This window comes from Marmota marmota, unplaced genomic scaffold (assembly GCF_001458135.2).
Source record: "Marmota marmota marmota unplaced genomic scaffold, marMar, whole genome shotgun sequence".
Lineage (NCBI taxonomy): Eukaryota > Metazoa > Chordata > Mammalia > Rodentia > Sciuridae > Marmota > Marmota marmota.
Genome location: NW_026000103.1, coordinates 5,093,753 through 5,118,171, shown reverse-complemented (window position 1 = coordinate 5,118,171; position 24,419 = coordinate 5,093,753). Strand labels below are relative to the sequence as shown.

The following is a 24,419-nucleotide window of genomic DNA, read 5'->3' as shown; positions in this document are numbered from 1 at the left end:
AGCTTTTTTATTAAATTTTTTGAAATTTATTCTTACATAAACTAGTAAAATTTTGAAAATTCAAATCCTATTTTGACTAGGGAAAAAAATAAAATGACAATAAGTGTGTGTGTGTGTGTGTGTGTGTGAGAGAGAGAGAGAGAGAGAGAGAGAGAGGTGTTTATAAGTTATGGCCTATATTCATATTGAAAGGTAGCATTTACTTAAAAATAAATGAATTGTTAAAGCCAAGTAAGGGAAGTGATATTTCATTATGAGAGATAAGCAAGTGGGATCATAAAATGCTCATATATACGGAATCTGTATAGGCAAGCAAGGAAAGAACTAAGAGATACAGGCTATCATTAATATGATCAAGCAAAAACTGCAGATGGTTATTATTATAAAAACTGACTAGACCAAATTCAGGTCAGCTCAGCAAGCTCTCCTTGAGCCCTTCAAATACACTGAGTGTGTAATGGTAAGTAGGTAAAGATATGACGAAAAGGTGAGCTATGGAAGCAAAAGTATGTGATATTGATTATAGGTTTTAATGCTTTTTTTATTTAGAGTTTTTCATAATTGCTTAACGTATTCAAATAAAAAACTTGAAGCTTATTTGAATTCTAAAGTAGTCCTTGGTTCAGGGTAGGTGATCAGTTTTTCCTACTATTTTAACTTATTATTATAATTGTCCTTCATAGCTTTTATTGTTACGTGTGACTCAAGTTAGCTTTTTCTATTGTAGATCAGTAAAGCCCATTTTCCAGTTTTTAGGTATAAATATGTATTTGCATATGCTGTTTTGTATGTTTCTTGCATTAGAAAATTTTATTTACATGCCTTTCTGTTTGTGATTCTCAGTATGAGCAAACAAAAAAAAGACAGATGAGTTTTTGCAAATTACAGGATGATCACGAAACATAAAAGAATAGCTTATTATGTTTAATCCAGAGATACATTCAATTCAGCAATATGAAAGATGTAGTGTATCAAGGTGGAAATAAAGGTAGTTTTTTTTTTTGTCATCTGTTGATCTTTCTGGCTGAAGATATTTTATTTTATTTTTTTTAAAGAGAGAATTTTTTTTTTTAAATATTTATTTTTTAGTTATCGGCGGGCACAACATCTTTGTTTGTATGTGGTGCTGAGGATCGAACCTGGGCTGCACGCATGCCAGGCGAGTGCGCTACAGCTTGAGCCACATCCCCAGCCCCCGCTTCCTCCTCTTGATCCTCATTCTGAGTCTTTGTCCTCAGCCTGGGTGGGCTTATCTGGTGACTGGGAAGGCGAGAACAGGCCAATGGCATGGCTTAGCCTTTGTATTAGACCGCCTTGGGCCAGCTGGAGAACAGGCCAATGGCATGGCTTAGCCTTTGTATTAGACCGCCTTGGGCCAGCTCGGGTTGACTCCGTGCCTAAGGCCAATGAGTGAAGCTCAGAGTCAAGGGATCTTAATTCTTTTAAGAGTTGGATCTGTTCCCGTCTATGTTGGAGAGATTCTCGCAAGGGAGCCAGGTTAGGCAGGGGAAGTGGGGAAAAAATATCTGAGGGGGCAGTTGGCCCCTGAAGGGCGGGAGCACAAAAGGCAGGAGGGATATAGGAGGGAGGTGGATGTGTAAGTCCTATAGGCTGTGGCAGGGTCCTGAGAGGTGGCGGGTCTTGTGAAAGGTAGCGAGCTGCTTCCTTCTCCAAGGTAGCCTCCTCCCCAGGGGTCAATGTGTCTCTGGGATTTAAAACTGGATAAAGGCGGTTGGTAACCATTGGAGCCTTATTCATTAGGGTGGGATTTTGAGGGGGACCAGGAAGGTTCCCAGGGTCCTGGGGAGACTGAGAAGGATCTATGTCTATACTAACTGAAGGGCATGCCGAGGGGGGACAAGAGGGACGAGAGGGACGAGAGGGACGAGAGGTCTTTTGCATAGCCTCTTCCCCAATCCTGACAAGATTTAAGGTACCATTGTCAAAGGGTGAACTTTTAAGAATTTCATTAATTAAGTTCTAGTAAGAAAAGGTGGGAACAGGCACATTTTCTGGGCCAAAGGATTCATAATAATCTTTTAAACAGTCTCCCTACTCTAAGCCATCTTTACCATCAATGGTCCCTTCAAGGGGCAAACCATGGACACAATTCTCCTGTGTCATGAAAAGAATAATTTTAAGTCCTTTTTCTTAACACGCCCCAACACCCTGGCCCCCCCCCCCCCCCCGTGTCTTGAGGGCTTCCTTGAGGCCTGACAAAAACAAATCATGTGACGAAACTGCTTGTCCCATGGTGGGTCACTCACCTTGCGTCGTCCTCACTCTCCTCCTGGATCTCTCGGTTGTGTCTGCCGAGGCGATCGCGAGCTCCACTTGGCCAAGTCTTCCCGGAGGACGGCGTTCCTTCTCAGTCAAAGGCTCAAGCACATGGCAGGACACATCAACGTGGGCAGTGAACCTAGATGGGCAAGAATGAAGGGACAAGAGACAGGAAAGGTGAAAGCAAGACAGGAATTCTGATCAAGCTGCTGAAGATATTTTATAACCAACCTTGATTCCCATTAGTAATGCATTAAGATCTGGCATTCACAGTTTTCTGACCCTTTTTTAAAAAATATATTTTGGTATTTTTAGTCCTCTGTCTACACACTGGTTATAGATTGAACACCTCATCTAGTAGTCCTTGGTTCAGGGTAGGTGATCAGTAAGTGTTCATCTAGACATCATCTGGTAGCCGTGATAACATTAAGGGACTTTTACTAGTATTAATAAAATCAAATATCATTCAGTCTTCTGAATTCTTTTTCTCAGTCACAATATCCACCCCATCATAAGGAAGCAAATGCTTTATGTGAATATACTTGAGGCAAAATAAAGAGTCCTTTCATCTTATAGTTTTATCTTTTAAACTTCTAGGGATATTTAGAATTATAGAATTTGTTGAATTAATGATTTAACATTTAACCTAAACTTATTCTTTAGGTCACACAATAAAACATCAGAAACAATATTTTATTTCTGGCACTTTGTTTTCAACCCAGTGGTTTTATTTATTTAATTGACAGATTCTGCTTGAATTCTAGAATTCTCACATTAAAAGGCTACTAAGAAAACTCACATCTTTGGGAACAAATTTTAAATATAAGTACAATCCAGCACTTAAAACATATAGTTTTATTATATGAATGAAGAATGAAAGTTTCATTTGTAAATCCAGAATAATTTATTAGAAAAATTGCCAGTTATAAAACAAGCAGTTTTTTCATATTAGCTGAGTTATTTTTTTTAGTACAAGCTAATATATTATTAGACTATTAGCCTGATATCTCAGGAGAATGTTATAAAAATTATTAATCTAAATAAGTCGTAGTAATTTCTAGGTATAGTTAGCTTCTTATAAAATCTGGTCAGTGATCAATCTTTTCTTTGCTCTTTGAATAATTTTATACTAGTCAATATTTTATGGATAATTTGACTTTAAATTATAATGGTATTGAAATTTTAGCTCCTATTTTAATTTGGATTGAGCCCTTCCCTTTAAAGAGATTACTGTTGCATTAGAATTTAATTGAAACTTTTTATGTTAAGATGTCTCCAAGAATGTAATTTATCAGACTTTCTCCACTTATAATTCCTATAAACTTTTATACCTTGATATTGATGGGGACTTAGCCTCGGTTAACATGAAATAATAGAAAGAACATATATTTTGGAACATATATTTTGAACTTTCTTTTAATCCCAGCTCTATTTCTCTCTCTCCCCCCTCATACTGGGAATTGAACCATATTTCCAGCCCTTTTATTTTGTGAGACAGAGTTCCTCCCTAAGTTGCTGAAACTGATCTTGAACATGTGATCCTTCTGCCTCAGCCTCCAGAGTTGCTGGAATTATAGGTGTGCTTCACCATACCTGGTCCAGTCCTATCTTTTAATAGTTGTGTAGCATTTAGTGATATCCTTCTGAATTTGTTTGCTTATTTGTTAAATGGTGCTATTTTTATCATGTAGAGTTTTTGATGAGTATTAAAGATAATACAGGACTGGGTGTGGTGGCACACACTTGTAATCCCAGTGGAAAGCCAGCCTCAGCAATTTAGCAAGACCCTAGGCAATTTAGCAAGACCCTGTCTCTAAATAAAATATAAAAAGGGCTGGAGATGTGGCTCAGTGGTTAAGTACTCCTGAGTACCCATTACCTGCCCCCCGCTCTCTGAAAAAAAAAAAAGGAAAAAAAAAAAGATCATACAAGGATCAATAGAGGATGGAAAAATATGTCATGCACACAACAAAAAGAACTGGAGTGGATATACTTTATATTAGACAAGATAGATTTTTTTTGGAATAAAAATGTTACTAAAGGTAAAGAGGGATATCTTAAAATAAAAAAAGAGTCAATTCACCATGAAGATCTAACAGTCATAAACATATACACTTAACAACAGAGCTCCAAAAATGAGAAGCAAAATCTGCCAACAATTGAATAATTTAGATGACATGGACAAATTTATAGAAAGACACTGTTTTAATCAGCTTTTTTGCTGTTGTGACTAAAAACCTGACAGGAACAATTTTAGAGGAAGAAAAGTTTATTTGGAGGCTCAAAGTTTTAGAGGTCTCAGTCTACAGACAACTGGCTTCATTCCTGCAGGCTTAAAGTGAGGCTGAACATCCTGGTGGAAGAGTGTGGTGGAGGGAAGCAGCTCACATGATGATCAGGAAGCAGAAACAGATTCTACTCTCAAGATGCAAAATATATACCCCAAAGGCATGCGCCTAGGGACCAGTCTCCTCCAGCCACACCCTAACTGCCTTCAGCTACCACTCAGTTAATCCTATCAGGGATAACCAACACAAACTACTGGAACTAGTTAAAATGGAAGAGAAAATCAAGAGATTGAATTAGTAATCAAAAACTTCCCACAAAGAAAAGCACAGGCCTGGATCACTTCATTGGTAAATTATAACTGTTTAAGAAGAATCAATACAGATTCTTTCCAAGTCCTTTTAAAACACAGAAAAGGAGGTTAACACTTCCAGTTTCATTCTGTGAAGTTAGTAGTATTACCTTGATACCAAAACCAAAGACACCAAAAGAACAGAAAATCACAGACCAATGTCCCTTTTAAATATAGATGCTAAAATTCCCACATAATACTTGCAAATTGAGTTTTTGGCAAGATATAAAAAAGATTTTGTGACATGATCAAGTAGGATTTATTCCAGGAAGGTAAGATTGGCATAGTACATAATATAGCTAAGAGATCTTTCTGTATCAGGATGTGACAAAGAATTTCCTCCTCCTATTTAAAGTCTGTGGGAGAACCCTAATTGATGTGACAGTCTTCTGTTGATACTATGTACTTTAACTGTTATTTTAAATTCTAGGTATTGTCTAGGTACTAAGTATATACTAGTGAGAATGAAAAAATATTTCCCACCTACAGGAGCTTATTTTTTTGAAATAGATATAGAAATAAAAGATAAACTCAAAAGTAGAGCATTATTGTGGTAAGTGCTGAGAAGGATGTGATCAAGGGAATGCAGGATGCGAAGGCCATTTTTTCCTAAAGAGGTGATAATTGAGCCAACATCTGAATAAATAAATAAATAAATAATTTTACATACAGTAAAAATCATCTCTTATCTAGGTTTCACTTTCTGTGGTTTCAGTTACCTGTGGTCAACTGTAGTTCAAAAATATTTAATGTAAAATTTCATAAATAACAAATTCCTAAGTTTAAAGAATTCAGCTGAGTGGTATGATAAAATCTCATATCATCCTGTCCAGCACATTCATCATCTTTTTGTCCAGTGCATCCTTAAATCCATTACCTGCCTGTTAATCACTTAGTACCATTCTCAATATTGGATTAGTCACAGTATCACAGTGTTTGTGTTCAGGCAAGCATTACTTAGTAATTACTCCGGAGAGTACTGATACTGGCAATTCTTCTGCCAAGGAGAATGCTTGAAGTGCTTCCTTTAAGTGAAAAGGTGAAAGTATAATATATTTTCAGAGAGATTGGGGACCGAATTTATGTAACTTTTATTATAGTATATTTTAATTGTCCTATTTTATTGTTATTGTTATTACCCTAAACTGTATCTAATTATAAATTAAATTTTATCTTAGGTATATATGCATAGGAAAAAATTAGGAAAAGATTATATATAGAGTTCAGTATCATCTGTGCCTTAAGTCATCACTGGGGGTCTTGGAATATTTCCGCTTTGGATAAGAAGGGACTGCTGAGCTGGGTGCGGTGGCAAACGCCTGTAATCCCAGCAGCTGGGGAGGCTGAGACAAGAGGATTGTGAGTTCGAAGCCAGCCTCAGCAACAACAAGGTGCTAAGCAACTCAGTGAGACCCTGTCTCTAAATAAAATATAAAAAGGCTGGGGATGTGGCTCAGTGGTTGAGTGCCCCTGAACTCAATCCTTGGCACCGCCCCACAAAGAAAAGAAGGGACTGCTGTATTTTAAGAATGTAATTTCGTCCCGTAATATCTATTTTCCCATTTCTTCTTTATTTATAAGCAATCTTTCACTAGGGCCTTTATCTTACCAGCTTTTAAATAAAGAAGTTTTTTTTTTTATATATTTAAAAAACAGCTCTCTGACCCCACTCTCCTTTTCAAATACTGCCCTTTATTTCTCCTTCCCTTCTTATTAAGAAAGGTTGTCTCAATCTTGTTTCCATTCATTCATCTTTCATTCAATTAGGAAAAAAATCAGGTTTACTCCTTCAACATATTCCAGGCTGGGTTATATCTATATTACAGGGAAGAAGATTTCATCAGTCACCAATGACCTCCAAACATAGTGAACACTTTTTAGTCATCATTTTGCTTGATGTTTCTGTGGCATTAAACATAATTGACAACTCTCACTTAGAAATATTTTCTTGTTTTTCACGACAATGTACCCTTCCTTTTTCCTTCTTTTTTTGGTCTTCTTAGTTGGCTTCTTTTCTAAAAAATGTAGTAGTAGTTCCTTAAGAGTTTGTCCTAGGCTCTTTTTACTTCCCTTCAGGCACTTTTTTTTTTTTTTTTTTTTTTAAAGAGGGGTGCTACTTGGGATTGGACCCAGGGCTTTACCACTGAGCTACACTTCCAGCTCTTTTTATTATTTATTTATTTATTTTGAGACAAGGTCTTGCTAAGTTGCCTTGAACTTGTGATCCTCCTGCCTCAGCCTCCTGAGTTTCTGGGATTACAGGTGTGCGCCACCACACCTGACTCAGGTATTCTTAAGGCAGGCTTCCGATATCATTTGTAGATGATTACCAAATCTATACTTGAGCTCTCTTCTGGGCTTTGCACCAGTATGTTCAGGCACTTCCCATATTGTTCTATTTTATTTGTTCTTTGCTCATTTAAATATATTTATTTAGGACCTGATAATTACCAAACATTGTGCTAGTGCTAGGAGTGTCTTTATGTATCTTCAGTGGAATTGATCAAAAGAGAATTCATGATTCATATGTCTGTTCAAAATAAGCAAGTAAAAAAAACCAATAACAGTCAAAATAAGACCTTTTCTATTTTGTTATTTTCATTCAACTGCTAAAATCAACCTCCTTTTAGTTTGAAACCTTGGGATTAGTCTTGACTCCTCCCTTTATCTGCATATTTCCCTATCATTATCCATTCCTGTTGAATCCAATCAATCTAGTCTAACCCAATGCAGTGTTACTAAGGTTTGGCCATTTCACCTTCTAGGTTTCTTTCCAATGCATCCACTGTCCCCCACTTTTCACTGAGTACCCGGACCAAGCTATAATCACTTCAGCATTTTCTTCTAATGGGTCCTAACAGCATTCACTTTTGATTGCTATTTGCCACATGACTGTAAGCATGATTTTTAAAAGGATTCCTTAATACTTCTATCTCAATTATCTTATGTCTAAAATTCTTACCATCTATCATAGAATTACCATAAAGACAAAAATATTTACTATGTATAAAATGCTTAGAATAGTGCTGGCACTAAATCCTCGGTAAATTATTCATGAGTGTAGTATTACATTAGGCCACGTAAAAAGTGTGATTAAGACAGAAAGATTTACTAATAATAGATTTAAATATAGTAATTAATATATTAGTTGTGCTATACACATTTATCCTAAAATCTCTAGCTCTTATTATACGTGACCTTATTATGTGTAATTTTTCCTTAATTAAAAGGCTAAGAAGCACCAGGCCTTCCTAGTAGAGACATGTGAAAATAACGTGAAAGAATTGGAATCGATCTTGGACAGCTTTACTGTGTCGGGCCAGTGGACATCAGGTTAGTTGAAGGTATAAAATGACAGATGCATCTGTCAATGTTCCAAAGTCACTACATTTTGGGAATTCTGCAGATGCCTCTTATAGTCCCTCATCTCAACATGTTTTGATTTGATGACATGATAAGAGGAGTTCTCACAGCAGTCAGTTGGCCTAGCTGGCTGGGAAAGGGTGATGGAATGTGGACCTGCTGTTGTCCTCCCAGAACTTGATTTACAAGTGTTGGGGTCTGTGTGATTGGACAGACAAGGGCTCACTTGCTGTGTTCTGAATCCAACTGAGAAAAAAGTCCTTAAAGTATACCTGCAAGGGGAACAGATGTTTCGATCAAACTGAGCCAAATTCTGAGGCAACCTTCAGCAACTTAAAGGTCATGCATTCAAAAGGTTATGTAGGACACAGGCTGTAACAGAGTGCGTATTCTCTACCGTTGCTTTCTATGCTGGTTCTTGCTTTCATTTCCTAGTACTGTGTGTGTATACACACGCACACACACACACACACACACCACACACTTTAGATAGGAATGCTTAGGTAAAATATTTTGGTTTTAGTATTAGTCTACTTAATATGATTAAGAACAATAGAAGTCTTTTATTAGGTAGAAATATTTTGGGAACTAGCAAATATTAGTTGGTTAATGAATGCTAGTCGTGATTTCCACTTTCTTAACTTTTGCTTATATCATTGTGTATGCCCTAGTAGCTTTAATTTAAATGCTTTTATTTTTCTACCTGTTTTCTTTTATCATACCATTAACCTTGAATTATTTTGTTGTTTTATGGCAATTATATTCTTCTAAAGGCATATAAAATTAAATTCTTTTCACTTAAAAATTGAGCTATAGGATTCTTTTTTTTAAGAGAGAGAGAGAGAGAGAGAGAGAGAGAGAGAGAGAATTTTAATATTTATTTTTTAGTTTTCGGCGGACATAACATCTTTGTTTGTATGTGGTGTTGAGGATCGAACCCCGGCTGCACGCATGCCAGGCAAGCACGCTACCGCTTGAGCCACATCCCCAGCCCCAGGATTCTTTATTTGATTTTTTAAAGGAAAAAAAAGTAATTTCTTTAACAGCTTTCCACAATGTAAGGATTTTATATCCTTGAAAAACTGAAAAGGATCTGATTAATGCCCATATTATGGATCTGAAAATTTCTTAGTGAACTAAGAAATTTAGGGGCTGGGTTCATAGTGGTAGAGTGCTTGCTTGTCTAGCATGTGTGAGGCCCTAGGTTCAATCCTCAGCACCACATAAAAATAAACAAATAAAATAAAGGTATTGTGTCCATCGACAACTTAAAAAAAAAGTTTAGTTTGCTTTGCTATTGTTTTATTTAATTTTTAAATTTGCTTTCATTCTTCATCTATTTTTAGCTGTAATTTTACTGAATGTGTAACTTTCATTATTTTGATTTAAATGTTTCCTCAAAGCATGAATGTTTTATGTTTCGTTACTGTGGAAAAGTCAAAAATATAAAAATGACGTTAAAAATACAGATATAGGCATCCAGTTTTTAATTACATTTGAAATAACATTGGAGGATAAAATTTGCTTTTGCAATAATAATGTTTTATTATTGAGATGTACCCATGTTGTTTAATGGGGTTAGGGTCTTTACAAATTGTTAAATATTATCATAGCATATCTTACACTTCGATATTATTTTAAATATTTCTTCAGAGTTTAATTATAAAAGCTAAGACTAATGAGGTTAGGTCTCCTTTGAATTTGAAAATGAAACCACTCACAAGTTATCATGAAACCTATAGAAAAAGTCATCTTTTACTAAAATTTTCCTTTTATTCTTATCTTTTAGTAACCATGTTTTTTAACTACCTGGTTTCCTGTATACATGTGTACCCTATATATTTCAGAGAATATGTTCCTGGAAAATGACTGTACTCTGAATTAACGATTTTTGGATTGTGATAGAGGACTCTTTCTTTCCAAATTGTCCTGGTTATTCCCTTTTTCACCTTCCTGGATCCAGGCTTCCCTGGTGTGTCTGTTTTGCATGGGGCCTTGTGGGCTGACATCTATGGGTCTGGGTTCATTTGCCCTCTGGCTTATGGTCAAGTTTGGACTGTGGAAACACCAATAGGAGATTAAGAGAATGGAAGAAGAAAAAAGTCAGGGTATTTGTTTCCACTGGCCCTTCTGCTCCAGTGTATTCCTGGAAATGGCTTCAGTTTTCAGCTCCTATCAGGTGGGTCCTCTTTGATCCATGTGGCTCTTGTTAGACTGTGGTGTCATGTTCCCTCCACGTGACCCTTTAGGTTTAGGCATTGTTATCGTTTGGATGTGAGGGGTCCCCAGAAGCTCACGTGTGAGACAGTGCATGAAGGTTCAGAGGAGAAATGATTGGATTGTGAGAGTCTTAACCCAATCAGTGAATTAATCCCTGATGGTATTAACTGGGTGGTAACTAGAGGCAGATGGGGTGTGGCTGGAGGAAGTGGTTAATTGAGGGCATGGCAATGAGGTATATATTTTGTATCTGGAGCCGGAGTCTCTTTCTTGCTTCTTGAGCACCATGATGTGAGTGCTTCTCTCTGCCACCCTCTCCTACCATGATTTTCAGCTTTACCTGAGCCCTGAAGGAATGGAGCTAGTCTTTTCTGGACTAAGACCTCTGAAACTGTGAGCCCTCAAATAACCTTTTCCTTCTTACAGTTGTTCCGGTCAGATTCTTTAGTCATAGCAGCTGACTAAATAGGCATGGTATTGGTTTTTCACTCATGCCTGTTCTTGGTCACTCCTCATTATCTTATTGATTCTGTTAATCTGTCCACATTTCTATAAGTAGTCTATTAGAATTTCTTCTGATGAACTGTTCTATGTTATCTAATTTCCTGGTAATTCACATACCTGCTTGGAATTTGGTTTCATTCCTGTCTTGCTTCCTTCAGTAGCCCTATGTTACTATAATGGACATGGTTTCTGCTTACACTATCTTAGGTCGAGTTTTTGTTACTTAACCAAGAGGGATGTTACTAAAAAATTCTATTGCTTAATATTTTATGGAAGAACTAGATCATTTGAAAAAGTTATCCTACACTAATTTGAGGATATATGTGTGACATACATAAAAACAGGAAAGAATGTCTACTTCGAATGGAAGCATACTCTTACTTGGTAATATAGTAGCATTCTTAGAATATGTAACAAAATTAATTGAGTTTTCTTGGAAAAGTTTTCCAGAGACCTTCTGTTTTGTAGTTATGGCATGTAGGCAATACTTGCCTATGCTTTACCACTCCTTTATTACCTTTACATATCATTCAATTCAGTTACCCTGTACCTATCCAGTATTTCAGGAAAAGTAATCCATGGTCGAAATTTAGAGAATCTGTTAGAAAATTGTGTTTTGACTTGCTCTTTAAAATAAAATGAATATAAATAATTTTCTTGAATTAATCTTAATCCAGAATTGATAGTAGTTGCCAGGCGTTCTGTTACCTGTCTTCAGATTTTATGGACTTCTACATAAAGAAATTTTCTGAAGCAAATGTAACACATTAGCTTATCTTCAGGTAGCAGACGGATAAAATTTCATTTAGTCCAATAATGCTCAGTAATTTGTTTACTTAGAGGATTTTACTTGATCTCTTTACCATGATCAGTATGACAGTTTATACCTCATTACCTATTGCCTCCAACACCTTTGCCCTGGATGCTAACTGGTCTCTGATTCCACCTTTGCTTCTTTTTAGTTTGATTTCTTATAAGCTTTCACTTATAAGATCTGAGAGTTCTGGGGAATATCATGGTAACTCTAGTTAATGATACTGTATTTTGTACTTGAAATTGGCTAAGAGAGTTGATCTTATATGTCTTTACCACCCTCTCCCCCCATGGTAATTATGTGTAAAGATGGATGTGTTAATTACCTTGATCATGATAATTATTTCACAATGCATAATAAATCCTCATATTGTACACCTTGAATTTATACAATTTTTATTTGTTAAGTATGCTTCAATAAAGCCAGGAAAAAAAAAAAAAAACAAACCAAAACCCAACACAAAACTGTTAGAGCATGGCTTTCCTTTGATCTAAACGTTCAGGTCCCTGCATTTTACTTAGAAGCCAAAGTGCTAGCAGTGACTTACAGGACCCTTCATTACCTTATCCTTTATTAACCCTTTACCTCATTTCCTACTAATCTCCCCTCCTTTCCTGGGTTTGGACCACTGGTCTCCTGCTGTTTCTTGAACAAACTTGTACTTCCATTAGGGATCTTTGTGATGGCTGTTCCTGCTATCTGGAAAGTTTTTTATTTTTTTAAACCTAATATGTCTGAATAGCTCTCTTTCTTTTTTTCTTCAAATCTATGCTTAAGTGTCAACTTCTTCATGAAGCTTACCCTCTGTATATTACTATGTCCTTTACCTCACTATTTCTCCTTTTCCTGCAGTATTTTTTCCCCCCTGAGCGCTTCTTGCTTTCAGACATTCATAACATACTGTGTAGTGCATTTCTTCTTATATCTAAGCTCCATGAAGGTAAGTCTCTTTCTCTCTTTTATTCATTAATGTGTTTTAGACAGCTTGAATAATACTTGGCACAAAGCAATCACACAAAAAGTATATTGTGAATGAATGAATAAAAGCATGAATTAATTAATAGGTTGAAGTCTATTTCACATTTTAATGTTTGAGTTATAAAGGTATTGGTGGAGTCTCTTTCCAAATTATAGCAGCTCTTGGGGGTAGAAAAATTGACGTTCAGTGGAAAGGAAGTGCAGTCTTTTGTGCATGACAGAAATCTCACCTTGATTGCTTATTATCATTAGACAAGACAGCCTCAATTTACTTGATCAGAGGCATTTAATTCCTGTTTCTGCTTTCTACTTCCATTAAAATTGAAGTTGTACAGCTGCTTATATATATATTTTTTTCTGGTTGAAATCATTATAGTAGGGTATGTGTGGGGAAATCCTTTCCTACTTTGAGCCCATATAGTTAGTCTTTCTGCCTCAAGTGTTTCTTCTAATACAGTTTGTCCTGTGCCTGAGGATGTTAGCAGACATCTGGAATATGGCTTTTACTTCATTAAGTTCAAGAAAGTTTTGCTTGTGGTTCAGTCTTGATTCTTCCTCAGGGTGGTTGACGTTCGTGTAAACTGAGACTTCAAACTTCTCCAACTCGTTCTTCCTTGAGGAAATCATTTGTGGTACTCTAGAGGTGATCTTGTTCCTTCTGCTTGGAGAAGCTGAAGGATTCTGGGAGATGATAACAACAGAGTTGGATGACTTTAGGTATGTGTATGTCTGCTAGGAATGGTGCATTCTTAGGGAGTGCTCCTAGGAAAACCAGGGCAACAAATTGGACTTTCCCTCTCTTATCTCTTTCTATACTTTTTCCTAAAAGAATGTTACCTTGAGAATTTTAATTTTTCTTGTGAATCTTGGGGCCAGTGCCTTTTAACTAGAGATTCATGGGTTACTGAGAAGCTGAGGATAGCTATAAGAGCAGTTGACAGGGGTTCTTGGTGTCATTTTCTAATTTCTTCTCTTTGTTCCTATATCTCACAATTCATGGAGATTTACAAACCGAACCTGCCCTCCTTATTCATGCTGGTAGATTCGGTTTATGAAATTCTAGGAAGTGACTTCAATAAGAGTTCATATAACATTCTGTAAATGGATCAGAAATATTTGCCAACATATGTTGTTTATTGACTTTTCCTAACATGAATAATACCTATAAATGTCAGAGTATTTTGTTTCAGGTATTTCTACTTTGGTTACAAGTTGGCCAGGGCAGAAGCCTATTTCTATTTTGCTTCATCTTATTCACAGTGTGTAAAAGGTAACATGTAGTAGTAATAAAATGATTCTGAGTCATTTAACTTTGAGTTAATTTACCATTAATTTCCAACCATCTGTACACTTGTTCTTTTCAGTCTTATTCTTTTTTTTTTTTTTTTGGTACTAAGGATTGAACACAGGGGTGCGCTCAACCGCTAAGCCACATCCCCAGCCCTTTGTTATATTTTATTTAGAGACAGGGTCTCACTGAGTTGCTAAGTTCCTTGCTAAGTTGCTGAGAGTGGCTTTGAACTCGCAATCCTCCTGTCTCAGCCTCCCGAGCTGCTGGTATTATAAGTGTGCTCCACCATGCCTGGCTTTTTCTTTTTATTTACCAACTTTCTTCATTTTTTACTTTACAGTTATACATAGATTTCATAGAAATAGAATACTGGTTATCATTCATCTGAAAGTTTTAAAATAGACTATTTTCTCCCTCTTTTTCCAGAAATGTAAATTTTAAATGATTAAAGTAAAACAATTTATTTTGTTTCATCTTGATTTCTTTTTGTTAAACCTGATTCCCTTTAAATTTTAAATAGTTTGTAGAGAGAGAGTATTGTTTAAAGAAAACATTCACATAAAGTAAAAATTCTGATTATTAAACATTACTTCACATCTACATTGTAATTTGTTAAATGTAGAACAATCATGAGGTCATTTATGATTTGTAAAATGATGAGTTTTAAAATGATGGCTGCCAGTAAAATGACTTCAAACTTTTATACATATGAATGCATAATGAAGTTTTGAAAACATACAGCAATACTGGAAATACTTTGTATATGTATATGTGTATGTATATATTTCATTTTTTTTCCCGAGCCAGTTTCTGGGGGAATACACACACTGGAATGAAACACAACTTCCTATTTTGTCTTATCCTATCTAACAGTAGATGTTTTGTTTTCTTGCCAATATCTTTCCTACTTCAGAAATGGAAGGTCTATATTAATTTTAAATATAGGAAACTTTCTTTCTATTCTATGGGTGCTGCTTTCTGAAGAAATTAGAATATTTTCCCCATCTTTTCTCTCTCATTCTCATGTACATCTTATAATTCCCAGACTATAATCAGCTAGGAATGACCCAGAGACTAAAGTTCCAAGTTCCCTTTACATTCCTAACTAGGGATCAAGATAAAAGAATCTTGGTTACAGTTCATACTAGAGATAAATTTTTCCCTATAATCTATGAGGTAAAGGTCATTTTAATAGCTTTCTCCTTACTGAAAAATATAATTGGAACTATGCACATCCATGTAGTCCTCAGAAATTGATCTTCAAGGAACTTTTGATTAGTATTTAATGGTGTCCAAGGATGAGTCATATCATCAGTGTTTCTTCAAACTTTATAAATATGGTTGCTTTCTTCTATTCAGTTGAATATTAAGAAAAGGAAAACTAATGGAATTTGTGCAAAAAAAAACTAACTATCACAAAATAAGGGGAAAAGAACAGTACCTTGAGCACATACAATAGAATGGTGAAATGAGTTACTATGGAAATAAGAATAAAATTTAGAGACTATTTGTCATATACAATAGGATACAAAAAGAAATGATCATTATTAAGTAGGAATAATAAGCAAAAAGCTTATTAGAGAAAGATTAATCTTCCCTGCCAAGAAAACCCAACATAAGATTAAAAGGTTTCTTACTTTCTAGTAAGATAAGAAGGATTATAAGGAAAATAAAATAGGATAGTAGATTTAAAATTTGTGAGATGCTATGTCAGAATTGACACTAGAAAAACAGTTTGATTTGGAGGAAAGAATGTAGAGGGAAAGAACAGAGATAAAATGCAGAGGAGAAGAACAAAGAAAACAGATAAAGGAGCTAAGGCAAAGAGAGAAGTTGGTATTATAGTACTGATATAAAGATATAGGTTTTTATAGGGTAGAAACTAGAATAAATAAAACATATAATAATTCAAGACATAACTTAAACACACATCTTTGAGATAAAAAGCATAGGAGGAATAGACAAACTCTAGATAGGGCAGAGGGGTTAGAGGGGAAGGGAGGAGGCATGGGGTTATTAATGGTGATGGAATGTGATGAATATTATTATCCAAAGTACAGGTATGAAGACACGAATTGGTGTGAATATACTTGTATACAGCCAGAGATATGAAAAATTGTGCTCTATATGTGTAATAAGAATTGTAATGCATTCCGCTGTCATAGAAATAAAAAAATAAATAAATAAGTAAAAAAAAGCTTCTAGTATTAAGATGGGATCACTACTTTCCAAGGGAAAATAATTAAGACTTCTATTTAGAATGCATTTTTTAAAAAAATTTTGTTGTAAGGATACAGAAAAAACGTAGTGTTACCTCTAAGAAGAACAGAAGTCTGAATAGTGAATCCAAATTTTTCTACCAAGAAAAACCTCAAAGGTTTTCTTTTTCTAAAAAGACAGGATTCTCCTGTGATGTTTTCCTTCAAATTCATCAGGTAAGTAGTCACTTATATGTAACTATTTTATGAAAAAATTTCAAACATACACAAAAGAAAGGAAAAGAGTGTAACAAAATCCCTTATATTTACCACTCAGATAAAAATTTATGACCAGTTTCATTTATAATCCCACCTATTTCTTCTCTTCGATTATGTTGAGCATAGTCCAGATATGATTTAACTTCACTTATAAGTATTTAACTTTAATATTTAATTCTTTAAAAGATGAGTATTTACACTTTAAAACATATCTAGATTACTTTTTAAAAAATATTTATTTTTTAGTTGTAATTGGACACAATACCTTTGTTTTATTTATTTATTTTTATGTGGTGCTGAGGATCGAACCCAGGGCCTCGCACGCACTAGGCGAGCTCTCTACTGCTGAGCCACAACCCCAGCCCCTCTAGATTACTTTTAATACCTAATACAATATAAATGCTATCATAATAGTTGTTATGTTATATTATTTAGAAAGTAATGACAAAGAAAAAAGTCTGTAGGTGTTCAGTACAGACATAATTACCACTTCTCCAGTATGTTTGATCTGTGCTTTCTTGAATATGTGAATGTGGATCCCATGCATACAGTAGGATGACTATAAGTACAAGATCATTATCATATCTAAAATATAAAAATAGTTTTCAGTATTATAAATTTCTAATTTTTTATATATATATATCTCATGTTCATTTTTTAAAAATAGCATTCAAAGAAGGTCTAGTTATTATGGTTGGCTAATGGATCTTTTAAGAAATCTTATTAATTTGTATGTTTCTCTCCCTTTCTATTTCTTTTTGTTCATTTAAAATTTTGTTGTTAAAAATCTATGTCATTTATTCTAGGAGTTTCATAGTCTTTTTTCTCTCTGCTCTCATCCCACAGATTTTCTGTAAGTTGGTAATTGAATTTGTAGTATGGAATTGCTCTTTATCTGTGCTGTTATACTAGGCACTAGCCATAGGTCACTATTGAGTGCTTTAAATATAGCTATTGTGACTAAGGAACAGAATATTTAATTTTAATTAATTTAAATAGGAATTTAAATGATCACAGTTAAATAAGTTGAAATAATTTCATTTGACACTTGGCTACTATATTAAATATTACAAAACTAGAGACTTGGTTAAGACTTGGCCTCTGATTTTCCTTTAAAATTCATTTCTTAAGTTCTCTTTATATTCTTTGTCTTACATGCTTCTTTTTGAGTCTTTTTTTTTCTTTGCAGTACTGCGGATTAAACCTAGGAGTACACTACCACTGAGCCAAATCCTGAATTCTTTTTTACTTTTTTAATTTCTAGACAGAATCTCACTGAGTTGTCCAGGCTGATTTGAAACTCCAGATTCTCCTGCCTCAGTTTTTTGAGTTTACAGGTGTATGCCACCATGCTGGGCTACATGTCTTTGACTTATGTCATTTTGGATTTTCAGTTAAAGTCTTTTAACACCATCATACTTGTTATGATAAGTTTAATTACATTTCTGCCTTTATTAGGTGGCTAATCTAGTTTCTCTTTAGGAAAAATTGTAGAAATTCTTTGTCATAAAATGCTAAGAATTATATAGTATAGAAAGTAAGTGAAGATTAAGTGTAGGAACATGTAAAGCTAGAATTTAGGGAATTAGAATTGCTGTGAGTAATATCAGTTAAGAAATTTATTATAAGAATTAGACCTTATACAATTTTGAGAGGATCTGAGGAAGTGAGGTCTAAAAAAGGAAGTTGGAGATTTAGAGAAAAATGGCTAACCAGCCATATTTAAATACTGGATTGATTAGAGTTAAAAGCTAAAGCAAATCTAGGAATTAAGTCTTGTTGTTAGAACTGCTGAAAAAAAATTATGGGAGGCTTTTTTCTTGGCCTGAGGTCACTGTTCATGAACAGGGCTATGGGAAGAAAGGTGTACCTAAATCTCACCAAATGAAGATAGCTGGAGCCTACTGGGCTCTCAACTTTTGCCTCTTAATGAGGATTGAGTGAAGATGAGCTGGAATGCATCAGTATTTCTGTATTTATCTTTCATTGCATGTAATTACAATAACTTTTAGAGGATTATGGCTTTTATTTTACTTTTTAAAAATCTTCTCCCAACTTTTGGCCAACTGTGACTTAGAATCTACAACTATATAGAGAGGAGAATTCTGTGAAACAGTTCCACTTTAGTGAGGTTCATGCAGTACCATCATAGTCCACTTTTTGTTGACTTGGCATCCATATATATTTAAAACCATATTTCACTTCCAAATAGGGGCAATAGCAAAATTATGCTCTGACTCACATGAAATAGCTTGCTCTGTCTAATGTATTGTCTTATGTGATTATGGAGGCTGAAAAGTCCAAGATCTCCACTTGGCAAGGTGGAGATCTAGGAGGGCAGATTGTATAGTTCCAGTTTGAGGCTGAAGGTCTAAGAACTAGGAGAGCTGCCAGTATAAGCTCTGGTCTGAGTCTGAAGGCAGGAGAAGACTAATGTTTCAGTTTGAAGATAGGCAGAGAGAAAGAATTTTTGCTTATGCAGACTTTATTCTATTCAGATGTTCAGCAGATTAGATGAGGCTCAGTCACATTGTGGAAGGCAGTCTACTGTCTGCCAGTTCAGGTGTTAATTTCATTCAGAAATGCCTGCAGAGACACACCCAGAAACAATTTTGTTTAACCAAATATTTGGGTACCCCATAGCCCATTCAAGTTGACATAACATTAGTCATCACATCCTCCTCCCAACTCTGGACTCCCCCTTCCTGCTTTGTTTTTATAGAGTTGACAGCTTTAGTGTGTCATGTAAGTGGGATCATACAGTATCTGTCTTTTTGTGATAGGCTTATTTTACTTAGAATAATGTCTTCAAGGTTCAACCATATTGTAGTATGTGACAGGAATTTCTTATATTTTAATTATGAATAATATTCTGTTGTTTGTATTTGCTATATTTTCTTTATCCATTCACCTAATGATGACCTTTGGGTTGCTTCCAACTCTTGGCTGTTGTGAATAGTGCTGATACGGGTCAGGCATGGTGGTACATTGCCTGTAATCCCAGTGGCTTGGAAAGCTGAGGCAAGAGGATTGCAAGTTCAAAGCCAGCCTTAGCAAAAGTGAGAAGCTAAAAAACTCAGTGAGACCCTGTCTCTAAATAAAATATAAAATAGGGATGGGAATGTGGCTTAGTAGTTGAGTGTCCCTGGGTTCAATTCCGGGTACCAAAAAAAAAAAATAGTGCCAATACAACCATGGATGTGCAAATATTACCCCAGTTCTTTTGGATATATACTCATATGTGATAAAATGTAAATGCCGTTACATTTTATCACATATGAGTATACTAATAGACTCCCTGTGGAATGTCCTGCATTCTAGAATTACTCATTCTTACTACAAATTTCCCCTTGATAATGAGGACCAGTATCTCAGATGCAGAAAAATCTTCTTTGCTCTTTGATTTCTGTTATGAGATGCTTCATCATGACTAGGTAGCACTCTCATCCTTCATATTTTTTTTTTGGCAATTTATTTAAAAATTTCTTTTGCAGTATGAAAAGTGACATTTATTAGCACACTCTGCATAAAGATATTTTTAAAGCATTTTCATGCATATGAAAATATTCAATTTTTGTACTCATGTTTTCATAATTCATTTTTGTGCATTACTTTCCATTGTTCCCAAATGCAAGTTGTAAATCTACCCAGAAAATCTTACTGTTAGGGGATTTCACTCATTTTTCATCTTCATGGAACCATGGTGGAAGCCAACAGAGCCCATAGTTTCTGGTAGGGGAAACAGACATTTCACTAGTGGACCATTAGGGGTAATTGGGAGATGAGCTTATTTCTGTTTGATTCCAGGACCTTTGAACCCTTGTTATGGCAGAAACAGCACCACATATCGATTACTAACTCAAAGTACATATTATATCCTGGAAGATATTATCTTCATACCACAAAATATTACCATGCAGCTTGTACCAGGACTCTTCAGAAGGCTATTCCAGTATTATTTATGCTATTATTTATGCCAGCTTCTTCAGAGTTATGGGAAACATAGTTAGACCAGTGAATTCTATGAAAATGTACCCGTTCTGTAGAATAAGTTCCCTTATTAGAAGTATTGTTATTTGGAATACATGATGGTGAATAAGGTATCTTTAAAAATTCATAGATAGTGATTTCATCAGAAAATTGTGATCAAGGAAAGAAAATTTATATCCAAGGTTCTATATTAGAATAAATCATTGCTTTTGTAATTCCAGTGACTCAAGTGGCTGAGGCAAGAAGACTGCAAATTCGAGGATAGCCTCAGCAACTTAGAAAGGCCTTATCTTTTTTTTTTTTTTAAATTTAAAAGTGAAAACAGGCTGAAGGGCAAGGTGTATAATTCAATGACTCAGTTATAGAGTGCCATGGTCCTCTTATCTCTCTCAAAGCCATGGTCATTAATTAAGAGATACCGGATGCAGGGCAAAATGGGTGATAAATAAAAGACAAACAGACACAGATAGGGAAAAAATGCTGGGGCCTGGTGGGAAAGCCAAGCCTTGGTGAAGCTTGACTGAGTCTGAGCTAGCTCAGCAAGTTTATTACATAAGTTTCATTGAAAAGTTATTTGTGGGAAAGTTTCAGCAAAGCAGGCAATCTGAAGGATGCAGGACTGGTGAGACATTAGGGTTATCTTGTTTTGTTTAGAGTCCTCTATCCTTGGGAGAAGGTGCTGAACTCAAGGCATTGACCGATAACAGCTCTGTACTTTGGCACGGAGCCTTCTCAGACCAATGCCACCTAGCAACTGGGGCATCTTGATCTGCACGTTAGCACAGGCAGCTCCCAGAACAAATGTAGCCACAAGAGAGCCAGAGATTCAGATCAACATTCTCCATAATAGAGTGTCCCTGGATTCAGTTCTCTGTATTGTGGGAAAAAAAGAAAAATAAAGAAACTATTGCTGGTTTCATGATATAAGTGACTCAGTATGATCAACCTGCTACCATTCATTCCCACCAAAGAATGGTGGGAGATAATGGGCACTGTTTGTCTTTGCTGTTGGTGAATTTGTCACTCAGCAGGGGTCATGATCTAGTCAGTCTTAGTGAATGAAAGAGTGTGTTGCTGATCCCAGTTTATTATCTCCCTTATTGCTGCCATGACTCCTTTGTTTAATCAGGATTGGACAAATAATAGCTAATGTTTCTAAAATGCTTCATCTTGTCCTCTGTATTATTAAGATTGTCCTTTACTGAAGTTTATCTGGACATATTACCTATTTGGAGAGGTCAGCTCACATATTCTTACTGAGCAACTTTGTTATTAATTTTCTATTCATGTTCTTTCTTAGTCTCTGACTATTCAGCTGAACTGTTAGACACTACCCATAAACTGGTGTTAATTTGTGCCTTTAGCTATCTTATTCCAGGCAAAATGTCAGCCAACTCCACTACTTTAAGTTCTGCACCCTGGAAAGTTTTCTCTGCATCATTCTTTCAGAGCCACCCTTGATATGTGCTGCTGTAGTTGTCTATTTTGGAGTGGTGTCAGAATTTTATATAAAATCATCTGTAAACAAAATCTGTTTTTTCCCCAGTAGTCAGATGGTTTACTTTATAAGAATCCAAGTATGAATTAAGAGAGAGTAAGCAAGAGAAGGGTCCATGGCTACTTCCTATGCAGCTTAATTGTACCTGCAAAGTGTGGTTGAACCCCGTCTTGTATGTACAACTTTGACTTGATGATAGAGTGATGTTTTGTATGCTGAATTTATGGGTTTGGTGGATTAGCAACTAACCATTTTGTGATGGGCCACCTCAGGTCATGTGGTATATCGGTGACCATGAATTCAGTGTCTGTTGAGGGCCAGTAGCAAGTCCAAAGCCAGTTTTTAAGAAGAGAACATTTATCTTTGTAGAATGGTTTGCTTTACTGTAAAATCCTAAAAGTTTACTGGTGAGAAATTGTATACTCACAAGGTTCAATCAAAGAAATATCAACAACTTAGTAGAAGAACTGAGTTCAACATGTGATACCTCCTGGAATGGAGAGTTGATCAAGATTTTTACAGAGTAGATGATGATAGGGACTAGGGTTGAGATATGTATCTGAGATAGGGCAGCAAAGAAGGCCTATATATTGTTCTTAACCAGCTGAAAGAAATTTTTGGTGGTCTTTAATAAAAGAACAGAATAAATAGCTTCATTTCAGTTGCTAAGAAACGGGTACATTTGCTCCAACAATTGCACTGCATCTTTGCCTGCTGCTGTAATTGGAGTCACATATGATTATGCTTAAAGTATTTCACTATCAGTTCCTAAGATCCATCTATGTTCTGAAGTGTATTAATAGGCCAGTTGAATGTTTATGTGGTAGAGATTACCATCCTTTGGTTTTCTAAGTCTACAGCAGGTACCAAATTTTACAATTTCTCTAGGAATGTGACATAATTTGGGTAGGTGAAAGCTACAGTAACTCTCACTTGCCTTTTTATTTTTGGTACAAGGGATTGAACCCATGGATGCTTAACCACTGACTGAAACCCCCAGGTCTCCTTTTTAAAAATAGTTATTTATTTATACTAATCTTTTATTTATTTATTTTAAATATTTTTTTTCAATATTTTTTTAGTTATACATGACAACAGAATGTATTTTGACATATTATACATATGGAGTATAACTTCCCATTTTTGTGGTTGTACATCATATGGAGTTACACTGGTCATGTATTCATTTCATATGTGAACATTATGTCCAATTCATTCTATTGTCTTTCCCGTTCCCATTGTCCTTCCTTCCCCCCACTCCCACTGTTCAATCTGGTGAATCTCCACTTCTCTCTCCTCCTGCCTGTTGTGAGTCACCATCTGCATATCAGAGAGAACATTCAGCCTTTGATTTTTTGGGATTGACTTATTTCACTTAGCATAAGTGTCTCCAGATCCATCCATTTACAGGCATATGCCATAATTTCATTTTTCTTTATGGCTGAGTAATATTCCATTGTCTGTGTGTATGTGTGTGTGTATATATATAATATCACATTTTATTATCCATACATCTGTTGAAGAACATCTAGGTTAGTTCCATAGCTTGGCTATTGTGAATTGTGCTGCTATATACATTGATGTGGCTGTGTCACTATAGTATGCTAATTTTAAGTCCTTTGAGTCTATGCTGAGGAGTGGGATAACTGGGTCAAATGGTGGTTCCATTCTTAGTTTTCTGAGGAATCTCCGTACTACTTTCCAGAGTGGTTGCACCAATTTGCAGTCCCACCAGTAATGTATGAGTGAACCTTTTTTTCCACATCCTTGTCAACATTTTTGTTACTTGTATTCTTGATAATTGTCATTCTGATTGGAGTGAGATGAAATCTCAGTGTAGTTGTAATTTGTATCTCTCTAATTGCTAGAGATGTTGAACATTTTTCATGTCTTTGTTGACCAATTGTATTTCTTCTTTTATGCACTATCTGTTCAGTTCCTTTGCTCATATACTGATTGGGTATTTTTTTTGGGGGGGTGTTAAGTTTTTTGAGTTCTTTTTATATCCTGGAGATTACTGCTCTAAGATTCAGGTGGTAAAGATGTTCTTCCATTCTGTAGGCTCTCTATTCACGTTCTTGATCATTTCCTTGCTGTGAAGAAGCTTTTTAGTTTGATGCCATCCCATTTATTAATTCTTGATTTTACTTCTTGTGCTTTAGGAGTCTTATTTAGGAAGTTGGTTCCTAAGCTGACATAGTGGAGAGTTGGGCCTACTTTTTCTTCTAGCAGGTACAGGGTCTCTGGTCTAATGCTATGTCATTGATTCACTTTGAGATGAGTTTTGTGCAGAGTGAGAGATAGGGGTTCTATTTCATTTTACTACATATGGATTTCCATTTTTCCCAGCACCATTTATTGAAGAG

At 35.5% G+C, this 24,419-nt stretch overlaps 1 protein-coding gene across 6 annotated transcripts in view; it reads left to right on the top strand.

Annotated features, from left to right (window-relative positions):
- The window catches only part of Ccdc171 (coiled-coil domain containing 171), a 391,269-nt gene that overhangs the window by 125,834 nt on the left and 241,016 nt on the right, over positions 1-24,419 (top strand). For 5 of the 6 annotated variants that reach the window (XM_048783928.1, XM_048783929.1, XM_048783925.1 and 2 more), the window contains one exon: positions 8,149-8,251. The exons of the other annotated variant lie outside the window; for it this stretch is intronic. In XM_048783928.1, the coding sequence (XP_048639885.1) occupies positions 8,149-8,251 (103 nt within the window). The remainder of the gene's footprint in view (positions 1-8,148; positions 8,252-24,419) is intronic. 6 annotated transcript variants of the gene reach the window in all.